Raw genomic sequence first — 18,893 nt, forward strand, 5'->3', positions numbered from 1 at the left:
ACTAAAACAACCATTTTAAACCACTCTTAAGGATGGGCATGGTTGCTTATGCCTGTAATCCCAGCACTATGGTAGGCCAAGGTGGGTGGATCACTTGAGGTCAGGAGTTCAAGACCAACTGGCCAACGTGGTGAAACCTCATCTCTACTGAAAATAGAAAAATTACACAGGCATGGTAGTGCACGCCTATAATCCCAGGTACTCGGGAGGCTGAGGCACGAGAATTGCTAGAGTCTAGGAGGAGACTGCAGTAAGTGGAGATCGTACTGCTATAGTCCAGCCTGGGTAACAGATGGAGACGCCATCTCAAAATAAACTACTCTCAATAGTCTTTAAATCTGAATAAACTCAATATTTTTATTTGCAACAAATGATTTATGACTGTGCTTACTTTATAAAAAAGGATGCTAGTAAAATTAAAGGTATTTATTATCGTCACCACCAATATTTTCAAAGTCTTATTTGTGAGTGAAAGAAGCTTGAACAGACACCCAACAAACAATAAACAGGACATGACATGTTTTATTAGCTCGCTAATACATACCTTGGGTACTATGTGAGGGAAAGGCTGTGAGAAAATTGACCAGTGAAATACACCTCAGAGTATTTTAATACTTTTATACACCATTCATTGTTTTACTTTTAAACTTCTTAGGATATACACGTCTTTTTAAAAACAGCTTTTACATGTATATATACTTGGGATATTTTTAACTCCAACAAAAAAATATACTTTTCCTATTTCTGATCTACATAATAAAACTTTCAATATAAGCCCCTTTCTACTTTGGTAGGGTCTATTAGCTTCTTTGAACTCAAACTCACTGATTCCCTCTTTCTAGTCAATCTCCCCTGCCCACCTTCATCCATTTTTATGGGAACAGTCTGAAAGCCCCTGATCTTCCATCACTGTTATTCTGTGCTTCTGTGTGCAGACATGTTCGATAATGTCTAAATATAAACACTGTAGTCCTATCTGGCTACTGGAAGATCGACTACCATCAGAAACTATATGGTAACTACCTAGACCAGGAAGTTAATGAACAGCTGACTGCCTACTTTAGTGGAAATACAACAAATGGTCATTGATGTCCTTTATTCTCAGAGGGCGACAGTACCTAAGGCCGAAATTCGGGGAAAATTCACCAAAATGTACGAAATCTCACTGGATATTATATTTGTATTTGTATTCAGAACCCACACTGGTGGTGGCAAGAAAACTGGCTTTGGCATGATTTAAGACTCGCTGGATTATGCAAAGAAATGTGAGGCCAGATATGGACTTGAAAGATACGGCCTGAGAAGAAAAATACCTCAAGAAAAAACAGCTGAGCAAGAATAGAATGCAGTCAGTCAGGGAGACTGCAAAGGTTGAGGTTGGCGCTGGCAAAAAAGAGTAAAGATTGTGCAGTGACTTTGTGGTGATCCTGCAAATTCAATCAGCACGAATTACAAAACTGAAAACAACAACAACAAAAACACTGTAGGTGCTTCAAGAACAGCCCTGACATGGCTTTCCTGAAACCTCAAGTACCAAACCTTTGCCTCTCCAGCCTGGGGAGGATTGACATTCCAGTTACTAAATGGTTCCTAGCCCTGGAGAGTAGGGTTAGGTCCTCAGGCTAGAAGCTTCCTTCAGTTAAACTCTTCAAACCAGCTCCCTAATCTCAGGCTTTTCCTAGACCACCAGTTCCCCACAAATCTCTTAATCCATCCGACTCCAGTTTACTATTGATAAAGGTACCCTCAAACTCAGTGGCTTCAAACAACAATCATTTATTATTGCTCATGTGTCTTTGGATCAGCTGGGATTCAGCTAATCTAGACTGGTAGCTCTGCCTCTCACTGCACATCTCTAGGTTGGCTGAAGAGGCTCTGCTCCAAGTGTCTCTCATTCTTCCTGGACCAGTAGACTAGCCAGGGCATGTTTTTCTCATGGTGATGACACAGGTGGCAAGAGGGCCTCTTACTGGTCAAAGCAAGTGAGCCCAGAGTTAAAGGACAGGTAAATACCCCTTGCCCACAGTGAGAGGACATTACAGTGACATGGCAAAGGGCATGAATGTGTACATGTAAGTTATCTACTGATGCGAAACAAATTACCCCCAAACTCAGTGGTTTACAGCAACAATAAATATTTATTTTCTCACAGTTTATGTAGGATAAGAATTCAGGAGGCAGGGCAGGGTGGCTCATACCTGTAATCCAAGCACTCTGGGAGGCCAAGGCATGAGGATCCCTTGAACCCAGGAGTTTGAGACCAGCCTGGGCAAGATGGTAAGAGCCCATCTCTATTTAAAGTAAAAAAAAAAAAATTTTTTTTTAAAGAATTCAGGAATGGCTATACTGGGCTATTTTAGCTTGGGGTCTCTCATGACAGACTAGAAAAGCTATATTCTGCAGAGAGACTGAAATGAACCTGTACAAATACCCTATGCTCCTAATTGTTGTCAACTACTTTTAAAAACCATATTTTTGTGCAATGCAGTGAGTTTTATGGGTAATTTAGAGGGGCTTAGCATCAAAATATAAAAGACTGTGATATACAAAAAACAAAGTTAAAAGATGATGGATGTTGACTCAGTTCCACAAAATACACAGTAAGAGAGTAATAAAACAGGAGACATAAATTGTAAGTCACTTCATAAACGGAAAGACAGAACACCTGCTGAACTCCTGGGCCTTTGCCCTACACTCATTTCCACTGCCAACAATCTTGTCTGTTGCCTCACACCTGTTTTTATTTGAACAGTCTTCCAGCTGGTCTCTCTGCTTCTAATTTCTTTGGCTTACAATTTATCCTACTCACAGCTCTACAACAATCTTTATCAAAGATCTTATTGTATAAGACCTTATGGTTATTTGCTATTGCATACTATTTTAAATCGAATGAGTAATCCTAGAGTAATAACTAGATAATAACAAAAACAGAATAATAACTAAAACAGTATGATAGGTTTCTTGCCTTGGTCAGGTTTAGCTGAACCTGTGTCCAAAGCACTTTCAGGTTTATATTACATATATTTTCATAACACCTGTCTGCCCCTCTGAAATTGAACTACTGCAGCCTGGAACTCCTGGCTCAAGTGATTCTCCCACTTCAGCCTCTCCAGAAGCTGTTCTATTCATCCACCATGCTCCACCTTCTTTCTATTCCTTGGACAGATAAAGGCAATTCCTCCCTCAGGCCTTTGCTGGAGTTTCTCCTTCTTCCTGGAATGTTTTTTTCCTCCAACATAGTTGGCTGCTTTTTGCCATTCAGGTCTCAACTTAAATGTTATTTCCTAAGACAGGCCTTCCATGAACATCCAATCTAAAGTAACTCCTTCAACCCTTCACTATCATTTCTTCCTATTTGGTTCTTTCCTATACAGTTATTGCTTCCAGTTATTTCTCTTGTTCATTTATTCATGTGAGTTCTTATTTATAGTTGGTCTCTTCACTGAGATGTGAGCCCTTGGGGGGCAAAGATGTCTTATTCACTAAGCACTTGTATCTCCAGTGCCTGCTGCACACCAGAAGCTCATTAAATGAATAATTTAATGAGACACATTAAATGAATAAATAAACAAATCTGACTTCCCAGCTCATGCTGGATGACAATTTCCCGATCCCAACAACCTTCAATAGTTTCTTTCTTTCTTCTTTTTTTTTTTAAACAAGGGATAGAAGGCTTAATTAATTATTTTTTTTCCGTGTCTTTTTTTAAAATTGCATTTTAGGTTTTGGGGTACATGTGCAGAACATGCAAGATAGTTGCAGAGGTACACATGTGGCAGTGTGTTTTGCTGCCTTCCTCCCCTTCACCCACATTTGGCATTTCTCCCCACGCTATCCCTCCCCAGCTCCACCTCCCCGCTGTCCCTCCCTTATTCCCCCCAAGAAATCTGTAACTGGTTGTGATCAATTAGTTGTAAACACCACTGCACTCGGACCAGCCTCTTTCTTTCTGAGACAGGGTCTTGCTCTGTTGCCCAGGCTGAAGTGCAGTGGTGTGATCTCTACTCATTGCAGTGTCAACTCCCTGGGTTCAAGTGATCCTCCTTGCCTCAGCCTCCCAAGGAGCCACAGGCATGCACCACCATATGTGGCTAATTTTTATTTTTATTTGTACAGACAGAATCTTAACATGTTGCCCAGACTGGTCTCAAACTCCTGGGCTCAAGCAGTCTTCCTGCCTTGGCCTCCCGAAGTGCTGGGATTATAGGAACGAGCCACTGTGCTTGGTCCAATAGTTTCTATTGATTCATTTCTACTCTATCTTCCAGGACTCAGCTTTAAAATTACATCTTCCAAGAAGCTCCCTCTGAAACACTGTCAATTCCCTTTTTTTTTTGAAACGGAGTTTCACTCTTGTTGCCCAGGCTGGAGTGCAATGGTACAATCTTGGCTCACCACAACCTTCGCTTCCTGGGGTCAAGCAATTCTCCTGCCTCAGCCTTACAAGTAGCTAGGATTACAGGCATGTGCCACTAATTTTGTATTTTTAGTAGAGATGGGGTTACTCCATGTTGGTCAGCCTGATCTCAATCTCCTGACCTAAAGTGATCCACCTGCCTTGGACTCCCAAAGTTCTGGGTTTACAGGCATGAGCCACTGCACCCGGCCACATTGTGAATGCAGCACTTTCTCCTACATATATCATCTGTTTCATACATTTTTACATGTGGGCTTATGGGAAATTGCTCTCCTGCAGCTTCATATGCATGTACTTCCTCTGACCTGTAAGCATCATCAGATCCTTGAGGGCAGGTCTGTGTTCTTTATTGCTTTGTTTTGAATGTTCCAGGAATACTCAATATGCTCTTCACACAGCAGAAATTCAATACAAGATTACTAATATACACTTCACAAAAACTGCCTAATATAGCTCTATGGGTACTACAGGATTCATGATAACAAACAATGTAACTAGATTCCAGTGAGAGGCCAGGAGTGGTGGCTCACACCTGTAATCTCAATGCTTTGGGAGGCTGAGGCAGGAGGATTGCTTGAGGCCAGGAGTTCCAGACAAGCCTAGGTAACAAAGGGAGACACTGCCTCTACAAAAAATTTTAAAAATTAGTCAGGCATGGTGGTACACAACTGTAGTCCTAGCTTTTTGGGAGACTGAGATGGGAGGATTGCTTAAGCCCAGGAGTTTGAGGCTACAGTGAGCTATGATTACATTACTGCACTCTAGCCTAGGTGACAGAGTGAGACCCTGTCTCTAAATTAATAAATATAAATGTAAAAAAAAAAAAAAGTCTCCAATGAGAAACAATTAATCTAGAATTTCCAGAGCCTAGTGTAGTGGCACGTAAGACGATTGCTTGAGGCTGAGTTCAAGACCAGCCTGGGCAATATAGGGAGCCCCTGTCTCTAAAAAACATAAAAATAAAATTATCTGTAGTATTAGTAATTAAATAATGAAAAACTCAGAACATAATATATTTTTTCTTTTGGTGTTAGCTGGGAAGAAACACTGTCAAAGTGCAATTACAGCAAAGCTTGACAGATAATCACTCCAACTTCCTTTCCATATTCTCCATTCTCCATTTTTATCTTACTAAACAGTTTTTGTTTTTTTTTTTTTGGTCTACCTAAACACTTTTGCCTATCAGTCTACAAAGATGAATTCCCAAATCACCTTTCTGGAGCTCTTTACTCTTTCATCTGGAGAGTTTGCCAGCACCTCAACATTAATTTGACCTCAACTAAACTTACCTGCTTTTCTCTAAAACCAATCCTCTTTGGCTGGCAACTATATCATCATATTTTCTGGTCAACTGGATGCAAAACATTGGTGTCATTTTTGATTTCTTATTACCACAGTCAATGTACCCAACAGACACACTAAACAAGCACTTACGGTACCAGCAACGCAAAAGCACCATAAAATTCATAGGAGGGAAATCATACTATTTCCTCTGCCTGGAATGCCATACATCTCCTTCTATAGACATCTTCTCAATCTTTCATGTCTATCTCAAATATAACATTCTTTTTGATGCCGTTTCTGATTTTCCCAACTAGATGTGACTTCTTGTTCACATTACCCGCCTGTTATTTTTCTTAATGAGTGAAACTCATTTGGCTCATCTTTTTATTATATTTTAGATGGCAGCACAGGGCTTTATAGGTAGAAGACAATCCTTAACTTCCTAGTGGACTAAATTTTTTTTTTTTTTGGGGATAGGGTCTCATTCTGTTACCCAGGCTGGAGTGTAGTGGCACATACATGGCTCACTGCAGCCTCAAGCAATCTTTCTGCCTCAGCCTTCCCAGTAGTTGGGACTACTGGCATAGCACTATGTCTGGCTAATGTTTTAATTTTTGTAAAGATGGGTTCTTGCCATGTTGCTCAAGCTGGTCTCAAACTCCTTGGCTCAAGTGATTGCCCAACCTTGGACTCCCAAATTGCTAGGATTACAGACATCAGCCACCACTCCTGGCCTCTTATTTTTTTTTATTATTTATTTATTTTTGAGACAGAGTTCCACTTTTGTTGCCCAGGCTGTAGTGCAATGGCATGATCTTGGGTCACTGTAACCTCTGTCTCCCAGGTACAAGTGATTCTCCTGCCTCAGTCTCCCAAGTAGCTGGGATTATAGGCACCTGCCACCATACCCAGATACTTTGGTATTTTTAGTGGAGATGGAGTTTTACCATGTTTGTCGGCCAGGCTGGTTTCAAACTCCAGACCTCAGGTGGGATCCTCTTGCCTCAGCCTCCCAAAGTGGGGATTACAGGCATAAGCCACTGTGCCTGGCCCTGGCCTCTTATTTTTATACTTTACTTGAAAGCTGCCTGAGAGCAAAAGAAATATAAGCATAAAGAAAAATAAATAGGCCAAGCGTGGTGGCTTACACCTGTAATCCCAGCACTTTGGGAGGGCGAGGTGGGCAGATCACCTGAGGTCAGGAGTTTGAGACTAGCCTGACCAACATACACTGAAACCTTATCTCTAAAAAAAATACGAAAATTAGCCAGGCATGGTGGCACATGCCTGTAGTCCCAGCTACTCAGGAAACTGAGGCAGGTGAATCGCCTGAAGCTAGGAGGCGGAGGTTGCAGTGAGCTGAGATGGTGCCACTGCACTCCAGCCTGGGCTACAGAGCAAGACTCCAGCTCTCAAAAAAAAAAAGAAAAGAAATGGACAGAAGTTATCTTGCCCTACAAAAACATAATGATATTCAACATCATAATCCACTGACTGATACTGAAAGTATTAATATGATCTGTGCTTGAAAAAAATAGTCTGGATCTTTGCAACGTAAGTGACTTGTTAAAATCTGTTATTTCCCAAGAGAACTGGATTCTCTTTTAAAACCTTCTCACTTTCTTGAGACTGAGGCCAAGCCAATAAGAATTGAACCTCTTAAGATTCAAAAACAGAAAGAAGTGTCCTGTTCCCCATCTCAACATCAACATGAGTCAGAGACACTGCCTTTGTAGAGGACTTTGATTAAATTCCTTAGGAAGGATCAGGAGTGTGTGGAAAATAAACAATAAACAATCAGAAAAATGAGTGTGTTCGGGGTCCCCAAGACCACCCCCAGGTTTGATGGTTTGTTAGGATGACGCATGTTACTCAGCATATAGTCAAATTCACAGTAACAACCCTTTTACAGTGAAAGGATACAAAGCAAAACCACTAAAAAGAAAAAGCCCCGGCTAGGAGAGGTGGCTCACACCTGTAATCTCAGCACTTTGGGAGGCCAAGGCAGGTGAATCACAAGGCTTAAGAGTTCAAGACCAGCCTGGCCAAAATGGTGAAACCCAATCTACTAAAATACAAAAATTAGCTGGGTGTGGTGGCAGATGCCTGTAATCCCAGCTACTTGGGAGGCTGAGGCAGAGAACTGCTTGAACCCGGGAGGCAGAGGTTGCAGTGAGCCGAGATCATGCCACTGCACTATAGCCTGAGTGACAGAGTGAGACTCCATCTCAAAATAAAAAAAAAAACAAAACAAAAAAGAAAGAAAAAGAAAAAGCCCATAGGATGATGAAGTCTGGAAGAAACCAGGTATAAACATCCAAGAATCCCCTCTCAGTGGAGTCACGCAACGTGTGCTTAATTCCTCCAAGAATGAGTTGTGATAACATATACGAAATATTGTCTACCATGGAGATTTATTGGAGACTGACTTAGTGGTCGGGGTTTTTATTGGGGCTGGTCATGTAGGCATTTTCTGCCTAGCATGTAACAAAATTCCAGACTCCTAGAAGGAAAGCAGGTATTCAGTATAAACCATATTGTTTGTAGAAACAGTTTACGCACTGTGAGCCATTCTTATCATTCGGAGAATGGTAGGAACACTCCTAAAATCCAGTGTCTTCAATGTGAGCCAATGATCAACCTTATAAGCAGGTTTTTCAGTAATCCTTTTCTGCACAGAGATATACCGAAAATATTCTTACTTCTTGATTCAAGGATTTTTCTGAGATGGAGTCTCACCCTGTCACCCAGGCTGGAGTGCAATGGTACAATCTCAGCTCACTGTAACCTCTGCCTCCCGGGTTTAAACAATTCTTTTGCCTCAGCCTCTCGAGTAGCTGAGATTACAGGTGCCTGCCACCATGCCCAGCTAATTTTTGTATTTTTAGTAAAGATGGGGTTTGACCATGTTGGCCAGGCTGGTCTTGAACTCCTGACCTTGTGATCTGCCTGCTTCAGCCTCCCAAAGTGCTGGGATTACAGAGGTCAGCCACTGCAGCTGGCCTGTGGTTTTTTTTTTGTTTGTTTGTTTTGTTTTTAGCAAATAGTATGAAGTTGAGCAAAGTTATATACACTAAGATGTTATCACAATATTGTTTAATTTAGTAAAGAAAATTGGAACCAGACTGGGCATGGTGGCTCGTACCTGTAATCCCAGCACTTAGGAGGCTGAGGTGGGAGGCTCACTTGAGGTTAGGAGTTAAGAGTTCGAGACCAGCCTGGCCAACATGGTAAAACCCCATCTCTACTAAAAATAAAAATATAGCTGGGCATGGTGGTGCACACCTGTAATCCCAGCTACTCACAAGGCTGTGGCAGGAGAATATCTTGAACCCAGGAGACAGAGGTTGCAGTGAGCCAAGATTGTGCCTCTGCACTCTAGTCTAGATGACAGACTCGTCTCAAAAAAACAAAAAACAAAAAAATTGGAAACAAAGTAAATGCCCCAAACTGTGAAATGGTTCAGTAAATTACAGTGTAACAATGTGAAGAAATATTAAACAATCAATAAAATTATATATATTATATTTGAGATGGAGTCTTGCTTTGCACTCCCAGGTTGGAGTGCAGTGGTAGTGGTATGATCTGGGCTCACTGCAACCTCTGCCTCCCAGGTTCAAATGATTCTCCTGCCTCAGCCTCCTGAGTAGCTGGGACTACAGGTACGTGCCACCATACCCGGGGAATTTTTTGTATTTTTAGTAGAGACAGGCTTTAACCATGTTACCCAGAATGGGTCTCGATCTCCTGACCTCATGATCTGTCTGCCTTGGCCTCCCAAAGTGCTGGGATTACAGGCGTGAGCCACTGCGCCCGGCCTGCTAAAATTATATTTTTAAAAACTTTTAATGACAAAAATGAATTTTCTTTTTGAGATGTAGTCTCACTGTGTTGCCAGGCTGGAGTGCAGTGATGCAATCTCAGCTCACTGCAGCCTCCAACTCCCTGGTTCAAGCGATTCTCCTGCCTTAGCCTCCTGAGTAGCTGGGCTTACAGGCATCCACCACCATGCCCAGCTAATTTCTTTTAGTATTTTTAGTAGAGACAGGGTTTCACCATGTTAGCCAGGATGGTCTTGATCTCCTAACCTTGTGATTTGCCTGCCTCAGCCTCTCAAAGTGCTGGGATTACAGGCGTGAGCCACTGCGCTTGGCCAACAAAAATGATTATACTGGGAAGTAAATCAATATGCAAAGTGTTATATACAGTAATAACTCAAAATTGGAAGAAATACATAATAAAATCTAGAAAGAAATGTATGAAAATACAATCTGATTCATTTCTGCAGGATGGTTTTAAAAAATAAGTTTTATTTTCCTCTTGACTTCTTTTTGTTTTCAATTTTTATTTAAGAAACATGTACTTTACCTTTTTTTTTTTTTTTTTTTTGAGACAGGAGTCTTGCTCTGTTGTCCAGGATGGAGTGCAGTGGTGCGACATGGCTCATTGCAATCTCTGCCTCCCAGGTTCAAGTGATTCTCCTGCCTTAGCCTCCCCAGTAGCTAGGATTACAGGTGTGCGCCACCACACCAAGCTAATTTTTCTATTTTTAGTAGAGATGGGGTTTCACCATGTTGGCCAGGCTAGTCTTCAACTCCTGACCTCAAGTGATCTGCCTGCCTTGGCCTCCTAAAATGCTGAGATTATAGGTGTGAGCCACCATGCCCAGCCTACTTTTCTAATCTGAAAATAAGTTAAAATGATAAGACAATTAGATTTTAGATCTATAGGTCTATGGATCCAAAGTCAGTTTTGTAAAAATGTAAAATATTTAGTGAGTAGAGTAAGTTACATGAGTATTTATATATATAAAACAGCTTAACTGGGGAACTCTTGACCATTTAAAATGCTGTTTTCCAGCTGAGTGTGATGGCTCACATCTGTAATCTCAGTACTCTGGGAGGCTAAGGAGGGAGGGTAGCTTGAGGCCAAGAGTTTAAGGCGAGCTTGGGCAGTATGGTGAGAACATGTCTCTACAAAAGTTTTTAAAAATTAGCCAGGTGTTGTGGTAGGTTCCTATAGTCCCAGCAACTCGGAAGGCAAGAATTGCTTGAGCCCAGGAGTTCAAGGTTTCAGTGAGCTAGGATCACACCACTGCCCTCCAGTCTGGGTGACAGAGTAAGACTCTCTCTTAAAAAAAAAGAAAAAGAAAAAAGGAATTTTTCTATTTCAAATGCTTCTTTAAATATCTAACATTTAAAAGGCAGAGAGGGGAGATATTTTCTTATTAACACTAAAGAAAGCAGAATGGCTAATTTTTATAATAATGAAGAAATCGTTCACAAACTAACCAATACAAAAATGAAAATATATTTCAATGGATAGAACAAAAAATGAATTTCCTAACCTATTTTGTGGTTTATATAACTGTAATTCAACTTACATGGTACATTAAGTATTAGTAAGTAATAGCACTTTGGAAGGCTGAGGAAGATGGATCGCTTGAGGTCAGGAGTTCAAGACCAGCCTGGCCAACATGGCAAAACCTCATCTATACTGAAAATATAGACATTAGTGAGGTGTGGTGGTGTGTGCCAGTAGTCCCAACTACTTGGAAGGCTAAGGCAATGGAATCATTTGAACTAGGAGGCAGAGGTTACAGTAAGCTGAGATCGCACCACTGCACTCTAGCCTGGGCAACAAAGCGAGACTCTGTCAAAAAACAAACAAAAGTAATAGTAATATAAATCATGTAAGTTTCCACAGCTGTAAGGAGAATTAGGTAACTGCTCTACAAACTTCTTTTGGAGAAGGTGACTTCTAATGTATCCAGTCCCAATTTCCCTCCATTTGTTGTTACGCATCTATCTTAGTCACATATATGCTACTTAACAAAAAGCTATTTTCCTGCTATCCAGGATCTCCACCACTGCATTAAGCTGCCATATAGAAAACAGACTGCTATTGTATCCTCTTATCCCTAGAGAGATGAAATAGTTTGCAGCTTCTTTGAAATCACAAAGCAATTCTTTTGTGTACTAAATTGGCCCAAGGCTACGGAGGTTGTGCAACAGAGATCCGCAGAGGTAGCCTCTCTTCCCCCATGACCCCCACTCATGGCTGCTTCCCAGCCCTGCCAGAACATGAAAACCTTGAAAGCACTCCATGTGGGGGCAGTGCTCTCTCTTGTATCTGAGGTACTTCTTGGGCTGCTGTGGTTAACTTAAATCGGACCTGAGGGACAAATGGAGGCGTCAAGAAGCACTCCTACTACTGCAGTTCAACTATGCATTTTTGTTTCCATTCTTTTTTTTAAAAAAAAATTATTATTTTTTAAGAGACAGAGTCTTGCTCTGTCACCCAGGCTGGAGAATAATGGTGCCACCACAGCTTACAGTAATCTCAAACTCCTGGGTTCCAGTGATCCTCCTGCCTCACCTCAGTATCCTGAGCAAGCAGGGATCACCATACCCAGCTAATTGTTTTATTTTTTGTAAAGATGGGGTCTTCCTATGTTGCCCAGGCTGGTCTTGAACTCCTGGTCCCAAGGGATCCTCCTACCTCAGACTCCCAAAGTGCTGGGATTATAGGCTTGAGCCACCATGCCATCCTGTTTCCATTATTTAAAAAGAATGGCTCTTTAAATGGTTTGACTATTTTCAAAAATTTTGAGATGGAGTCTCGCTCTGTTGCCCAGGCTGGAGTGCAGTGGCACAATCTCTGCTCACTGCAACCTCTGCCTCCCGGGTTCAAATGATTCTCCTGCCTCAGCCTCCTGAGTAACTGGGATTACAGGTGTGCACCACCACACCCAGCTAATTTTTGTACTTTAGTAGAGACGGAGTTTCACCATTTTGGTCAGGCTGGTCTCAACTCCTGACCTCATGATCCTCCTGCCTTGGCCTCCCAAAGTGCTGAGATAACAGGTGTGAGCCACGGCGCTGGCCTTAACTGCTTAAAAAAGGGCTATGAGGAAGTGGAAGGGAAACAGGACAGATGAATGAAGCATTGCTATCGAGTGTCTTTAGTAAAATATAGCTAAGGAAGGCTAGCATTCCTCTGAATCACTGTATTTAAATAAATAAAGTCAGCAATTGGTGATTGCTAAGTGGCGGTTCAAGTACAATCAACAGCCCTTCAAAGGCTTCGTTGCTTCTTCTTTTCTCTACTTCAGGAAGAAACACATTGAAAATATCAGAAAAAGGAAGAGACTTAGAATCAAGAGAAACCTGGGTTCATGGCTGGGCATGGTGGCTCATACCTGTAATCCCAGCTCTTTGGGAGGCCAAGGCGAGTGGATCACTTGAGGTCAGGAGTTCGAGACCAGCCTGGCCAACGTGGAGAAACACCGTCTCAAAAAAAAAGACAAACAAACAAACAAAAAAACCCTGGGTTCATTATGAACTGTGAAACATATTAACAAACAATTTTCAGACACTATGCTTTCCTGCCATTTGTTACATTTGAATTTCAAGCTTTTCCTCTATAAATGGGAATACCAACAAATGCCACTCTTTTCATAGGTGACTGTGTACAAAGAAAGTATAAGCAAACTGTAAAGGGCTATCTAATCATTAATTGTTGTTGCTGTTAGGTCTGCCTGACATAAAATTACTTAATACATGGTCACAAAATTATTAATGAACTGAGCTAATTATAGTGGACAAATGGTAAGAGTAGATCAATTGAGAACCTTAAAACCAACAATAACACTTTCATGTAAAAATTAACATATTTAATTGTAAAATATAAATATCTTATATGGAACTAAGTTGAACACCTGGGAAATATCCCAAGGGAAAACAATGTCTCAACAGCCAGAACTAGTCACTGTAATTATCACACAGTGAGATCTCAGGTATGGCAGCCAGATGCTATCAAATCAGGTTTCACTAAAGTACAGATGATATGGGAGGGGGGATGGGGAAGTGCTGGGTAGAGAAAGGCGGGTCCCTGGCTAGGGCTCCACTCCCACACACCTAGGGGAGGACAGGTGCTTCTGCTTTTTTTTTTTGGGGGGGGCAGGGGAGGAAGGCAGGAAGGGAGGTTAGAAGGACGGTAGGGAGGAAGGAAGGGATGAAGGAAGGAAGGAAGGGAGGAAGCGGGGAGGGAGGGAGGGAGGGAGGGAAGGGAAGGAAGGAAATCAAGCAATGAGAGAGGCATTGCTGACCTGGATCTAGAGGTTTACAAGTTGATTTCTTTTTTTTTGAGAGAAGGAAAGAAAAAAAAAAAAGTAAAGGAGAGGAAGAAAGAGAAAGAGAAAGAGGGAGAGTAAATGGAAATATTGCTTTATTTTGAAAAAAATTGGGTATTAATGATGGCCAATCAATGTTTCATTTAAGCTTATGGGTAGGTGTGATGTGGTATTGACAAGAATGTATATTTTGTGTATTTGAAGTGGAGAGCTCTATAAATATTTATTAAGTTTACTTGTTCCGGATCTGAGTTTGAGTCCTTGATATCCTTATTAATTTTCTGTCTCACTGAATCTAAATCTCGTATCTGAGTGTTAGGATCGTTAGCTCTTGTTGTTGCATTGATCCTTTTACCACTATATCTTTGTTGCTTTAAAATCTATTTTATCCGATACAAGAATTGCAACTCCTGCTTTTTATTTATTTATTATTTATTTTTGCTCTCCATTTGGTTGGTAAATCTTTCTCCATCCCTTTGTTTTGAGTCTTTGTGTATCCTTGCATGTGAAACAGGTCTGGATGTAACATGTCATTGGGTTTTGGCTGTGTCTTTTGATTGGGGGATTTAGTCAATTTAAATTTAGGGTTACTGTCATTTGATGTTGACTGGCTGTTTTATCCATTCGTTGGTGTAAATTCTTCTTTATGATGGTGCTCTTTACTTTTTGGTGTATTTTTAGAAAGGCTAATACTGGTTGTTTCTTTCTGTGTGTAATGCTTCTTTCAGAAGCTCTTGTAAAGCAGGCCTGGTGGTAATAAAATCTCTGAGTTCTTGCTTGTTCATAAAAGATTTTATTTTTCCTTCAGTTGTGAAGCTTAGTTTGGCTGGATATGAAACTCTGGGCTGAAGGTTCTGTTCTTTGAGGATGTTGAATATTGGCCCCCACTCTCTTCTGGCTTGTAGGGTTTCTGCTGAGAGATCTGCTGTACGTCTGATAGTCTTGCCTTTGTGGGTAACCTGATCTTTCTCTCTGGCTGCCCTTAGTATTTTCTCCTTCGTTTCAACCCTGGTGAATCTAACGATTATGTGCCTTGGGGTTGCTCTTCTTGAGGAATATCTTTGTGGTATTCTCTGTATTACCTGGGGTTGAATGTTGACCTGCTTTGCTAGTTTAGGAAAATTTTCCTGAATAATATCCTGAAGGGTATTTTCCAGCTTGGATTCATTCTCTCCGTCGCATTCAGGTACACCTATCAAACGTAAATTTGGTCTTTTCACATAGTCCCACATTTCTTGGAGACTTTGCTCATTCCTTTTTATCCTTTTTTCTCTAATCTTTTCTTCACGTTTTATTTCATTAAGTTGGACTTTGACCTCTGATATCCCTTCTTCTGCTTGAACAATTCGAGTGTTTAAACCTGTGCATACTTCTCGGAGTTCCTGTATCGTATTCTTCAGTTCCATTAATTCACTCATACTCCTCTCTAAGTTGTCTATTCTCAATAGAATTTCATCAAACCTTTTTTCACAGTTCCTAGTTTCTTTACGTTGGGCTACAACATGGTCTTTTAACTCACCGAAGTTTGTTATTATCCATTCCTTGAAGAGTGATTCTGTCATCAGGATGCGCTCGTTCTCCATCGAGCCTTGTTCCATTGTTGACGTGGAATTGTGATCATCTTTAAGAGGGAGAGGTGTTCTGACTTTGAGTATTCTCAGCTTTTTTACGCTGGTTTCTTCCCGTTATTGTAAATTTATCCTCCTGTCATCTTTGAAATTACCAACTTTCAGATTAGGTCTCTTGAGTGGATGTCCAGGTTGTTAGATCCCGGGCCAGAGCAGCGGCGTTAAAACTGATGGTGCTTTTCTGCCCAGGATTCTCCTGTCTGGCTTCCTTCTTGTGTCCGTAGTAGGCGACTCTGCCTTCCCAGGGCTCCAAACCTCGGTCAGACGGGGAACCGGTCCCGTTTACTCTGCGCCGAGCGCTGCCGCACTGAGGTGCCGTCACAGCCACTGCACCGGGCTCTGGTGTCCTGCTGGGGACCCGTGCGGGTCCTCCGAACCTGTTTACTCTGCTCCGAGAGCTGCCGCGCCCAGGTGCCGGCGGAACCATTGTGCCGGCCACAAGAGTCGTGCTGGCCACCCATGTGTTTCCTCTACTGGGGGATCTTCTGCTCCGTGAGCGACCAGAATTTGTCTGAAAGTGTGGCGTCCTCTAGTTCTCCGCGCCTTCCCTGAGAGCTGCAATCCCGGGATGTTAGCGATCGGCCATCTTGGATCGTTCTCAGGTGCTTCTGCTTTTATGCTCGAATGTTACATTTTCCAAGACCACTCTGGCCTGCCATGCCCCCATCCTGGGCTTATAAAAACCCTGGACTCTAGTGGACAGACACACAAGCGGCTGAACGTGGAGAGGAGAGGATTTGTGAAAGAAGATAGAAGCTGCTGGATGGCGAGAGGAACACATTGGCGGAAGAAGACAAGTGGCTGGACGTGAGAGGACATGGAGTGGAGCATGCTGGTCCAAAAGCATACCCAGAGACTTCGGCAGGACGGCAGGCCATCCACCGGCAGAACTACGCGGAGTTTGGCTGGGACAGTAGGAGAGTCCAGGCTGCTGAGGGGCCCCACTCCAGGGGAAAACCATCTCCCTTCTGGCTCCCCCATCTGCTGAAAGCTACTTCTACTCAATAAAACCTTGCACTCATTCTCCAAGCCCACGTGTGATCCAATTTTTTTTTTTTTTGGAGACAGGGAGTTTCACTCTTGTTGCCCAGGCGGCAGTGCGGTGGCTCTATCCCAGCTCACTGCAACCTCCACATCTTGGGTTCAAGCGATTCTCCTGCCTCAGCCTCCCGAGTAGCTGGGAGTACAGGCACATGCAACCACAACTGGCTAATTTTTTTATTTTTAGTAGAGACTGGGTTTTACCAAGTTGGTCAGGGTGGTATCAAACTCCTGACCATGTGATCCGTCACCTTGGCCTCCCAAAGTGCTGGGATTACAGGTGTGAGCTACAGCGCCTAGCCGTGTGATCCAATTCTTCTGGTCCACCAAGGGAACCCCCAGGATACAGCAATCTCTGTCCTTGTGATAAGGAAGTGGGTTATGGACTAACAAGCCGCCCACATGGCTAAATTAAAAGGGCACCCTGTAACATATACCCACTGGGGTTTCAGGAGCTGAAAACATTCACCCCTAGACACTGCCATGGAGTCAGAGCCCCACAACCTGCCTATCTGTATGTTCCTCTAGAGGTTTGAGCAGTGGGGCACTGAAGAAGTGAGCTGCATGCCCTGCAACAGGGACAGAGGAACTTTTCCAGTTTCAAAGAGACAGTAGAGTAAGAGTTTCAGAGTCTGGGCTCTTGAGTTGAAATCTAACAAGTTGTATGACACTGGGAAAATTATTTAACCTTTTCTCAACCTCAGTGTTCATATCTGTAAAACAGGGTTAGCAGTACTACGTATCTCTCAGGATTTCTGTGAAGATTAAATGAAGAAACACAGGCAAATCACTACAGGGTTATTTGCTCAGCCCTTGTCATCTTCATCATACTATCTATACAAGGTGACTTTCTACAAGTATAACTAGACCAGTAGTCACCCATTTTACAATCAGATATTAACCTTCATTCACAGTAGTGAACTTGCATGTCTTGGAAACGTCCACTGTGGTTATCCATCCTGTGAGAGATCTGCATACCAATATGCTGATTACGTGAGGTGAGATGTGCCTACTAGGAACTGTGGTTACTTGAACCAAATGTTAGCAGATGTCCAAAGTATAGTTCTTCATATACTATAACCAGTCTCTGAACCGCCCAGAGTCCCTGGGTTATACTTTTCAATTTCAAATTTCTTATCCAAGTTGCTCATGCCCTATGTTTCACTTCTAGTAAAATTTATCTTTCTTTTTTCAAATGCAAATGTCAGAAAGCTTAAGAAGTGCATACGTGCATACCTTTTCTAATTTTCAGTGAGTGAAATCTTGCTAATACAGAAGCTAAAGAAGTTAGAATAATGAAACGCTAAGATAGGAGTTTATAATAGTATCTACCATGTTAAATGATGGTAGTGGTCAATGAAGCAATTACTTCACATCTAATATCCTACCGAAATGAAATAACTGCATTTTAAGGAAATAAAACCTAATCTTTCTTAAGATGTCCTGCTAAATGAGTCAAAAAATCTTAATTCTAGACCTATAAAATTAATCAAAATAATCCAACTGTGCAATCATCCCACTTCTTATCATAAAGAATCTAATAATGCAGTAAATTCTGGATCTTATATATAAAAGATACCCCCCCCCCCAACAGACATCTTCTTAGGATCAAGGTCCACTCCTCTGTGACATGGAAGGACCCTTCCTCTGGGGAAAGACTGGGCCCAGCTGCTTCAGCACGAGCTGCTCCTCCAGCCTGCCTGCCTGTGACACTGCTACCTGCCAGCCAGAAGCATCCCAGTGTCTACTGGGCTGCTGCAGATTGAACAGACTGTAAATCCAGCCAGAGGATAAGAGGTTGTTTTAATTGGCAAAATCTGCTATGTACTAAGCGTATGGCCATGAATTTGTAGCCAAAACACTAATCTAAAAAGAAAAAAAAAAAAGCCACATACAATTTAAACACAAAACAAAAATGACATTTTTGTTATTCTAGTTTTACCACGAGGGTTTATAACATTTCATGACTCTGAAATCCGTTACCTTTGCTGAAGTAGAATTTTCATGATATACTCCTTGTACCAAGTCCATAAGAGCACTTGCTAAAAGTTCCACAACCTAAAAAGCAAGAAGAAAAAAAAAATTTTTTTTAATATATCTCCACTGTTACCTCAGAATGCTTCAGAAGGTTCAGTGGCAAGGCAGAATCTGTGCTTGACAGAGAAAAATGAGGCTATGCGCAAAGATCTCAGCAAATGGCATTGCCCACCTGGATATTAAAGCTGTGATCCACATTTTTTCAGTCATAATTCAAGCTAAAAAAAACTTATAAGCATAGCATTAGTTAAATGCTATATACATGAAAATCAAGTAATAGCCATTTTGAACATAAGCTTACATTTCAGATAACTAATGAAATCTTAACTCAATTTATTTTCTGCATGTTTAT

General features: G+C 41.7%; 1 protein-coding gene across 23 annotated transcripts in view; it reads right to left on the reverse strand.

The window, feature by feature from the left end:
* PDSS2 (decaprenyl diphosphate synthase subunit 2) overlaps positions 1–18,893 on the reverse strand; it is a 294,704-nt gene that overhangs the window by 76,148 nt on the left and 199,663 nt on the right. For all 23 annotated transcript variants that reach the window (XR_008480780.2, XR_004741982.3, XR_008480779.2 and 20 more), the window contains one exon: positions 18,488–18,562. Coding sequence is in view for 13 of the 23 variants with exons in the window: in XM_078369897.1 (XP_078226023.1) it covers positions 18,488–18,562 (75 nt within the window). In the remaining 10 variants the exon portion in view is untranslated. The remainder of the gene's footprint in view (positions 1–18,487; positions 18,563–18,893) is intronic.

The sequence above is a fragment of the Callithrix jacchus genome, chromosome 4, assembly GCF_049354715.1.
Source record: "Callithrix jacchus isolate 240 chromosome 4, calJac240_pri, whole genome shotgun sequence".
Taxonomy (NCBI): domain Eukaryota; kingdom Metazoa; phylum Chordata; class Mammalia; order Primates; family Cebidae; genus Callithrix; species Callithrix jacchus.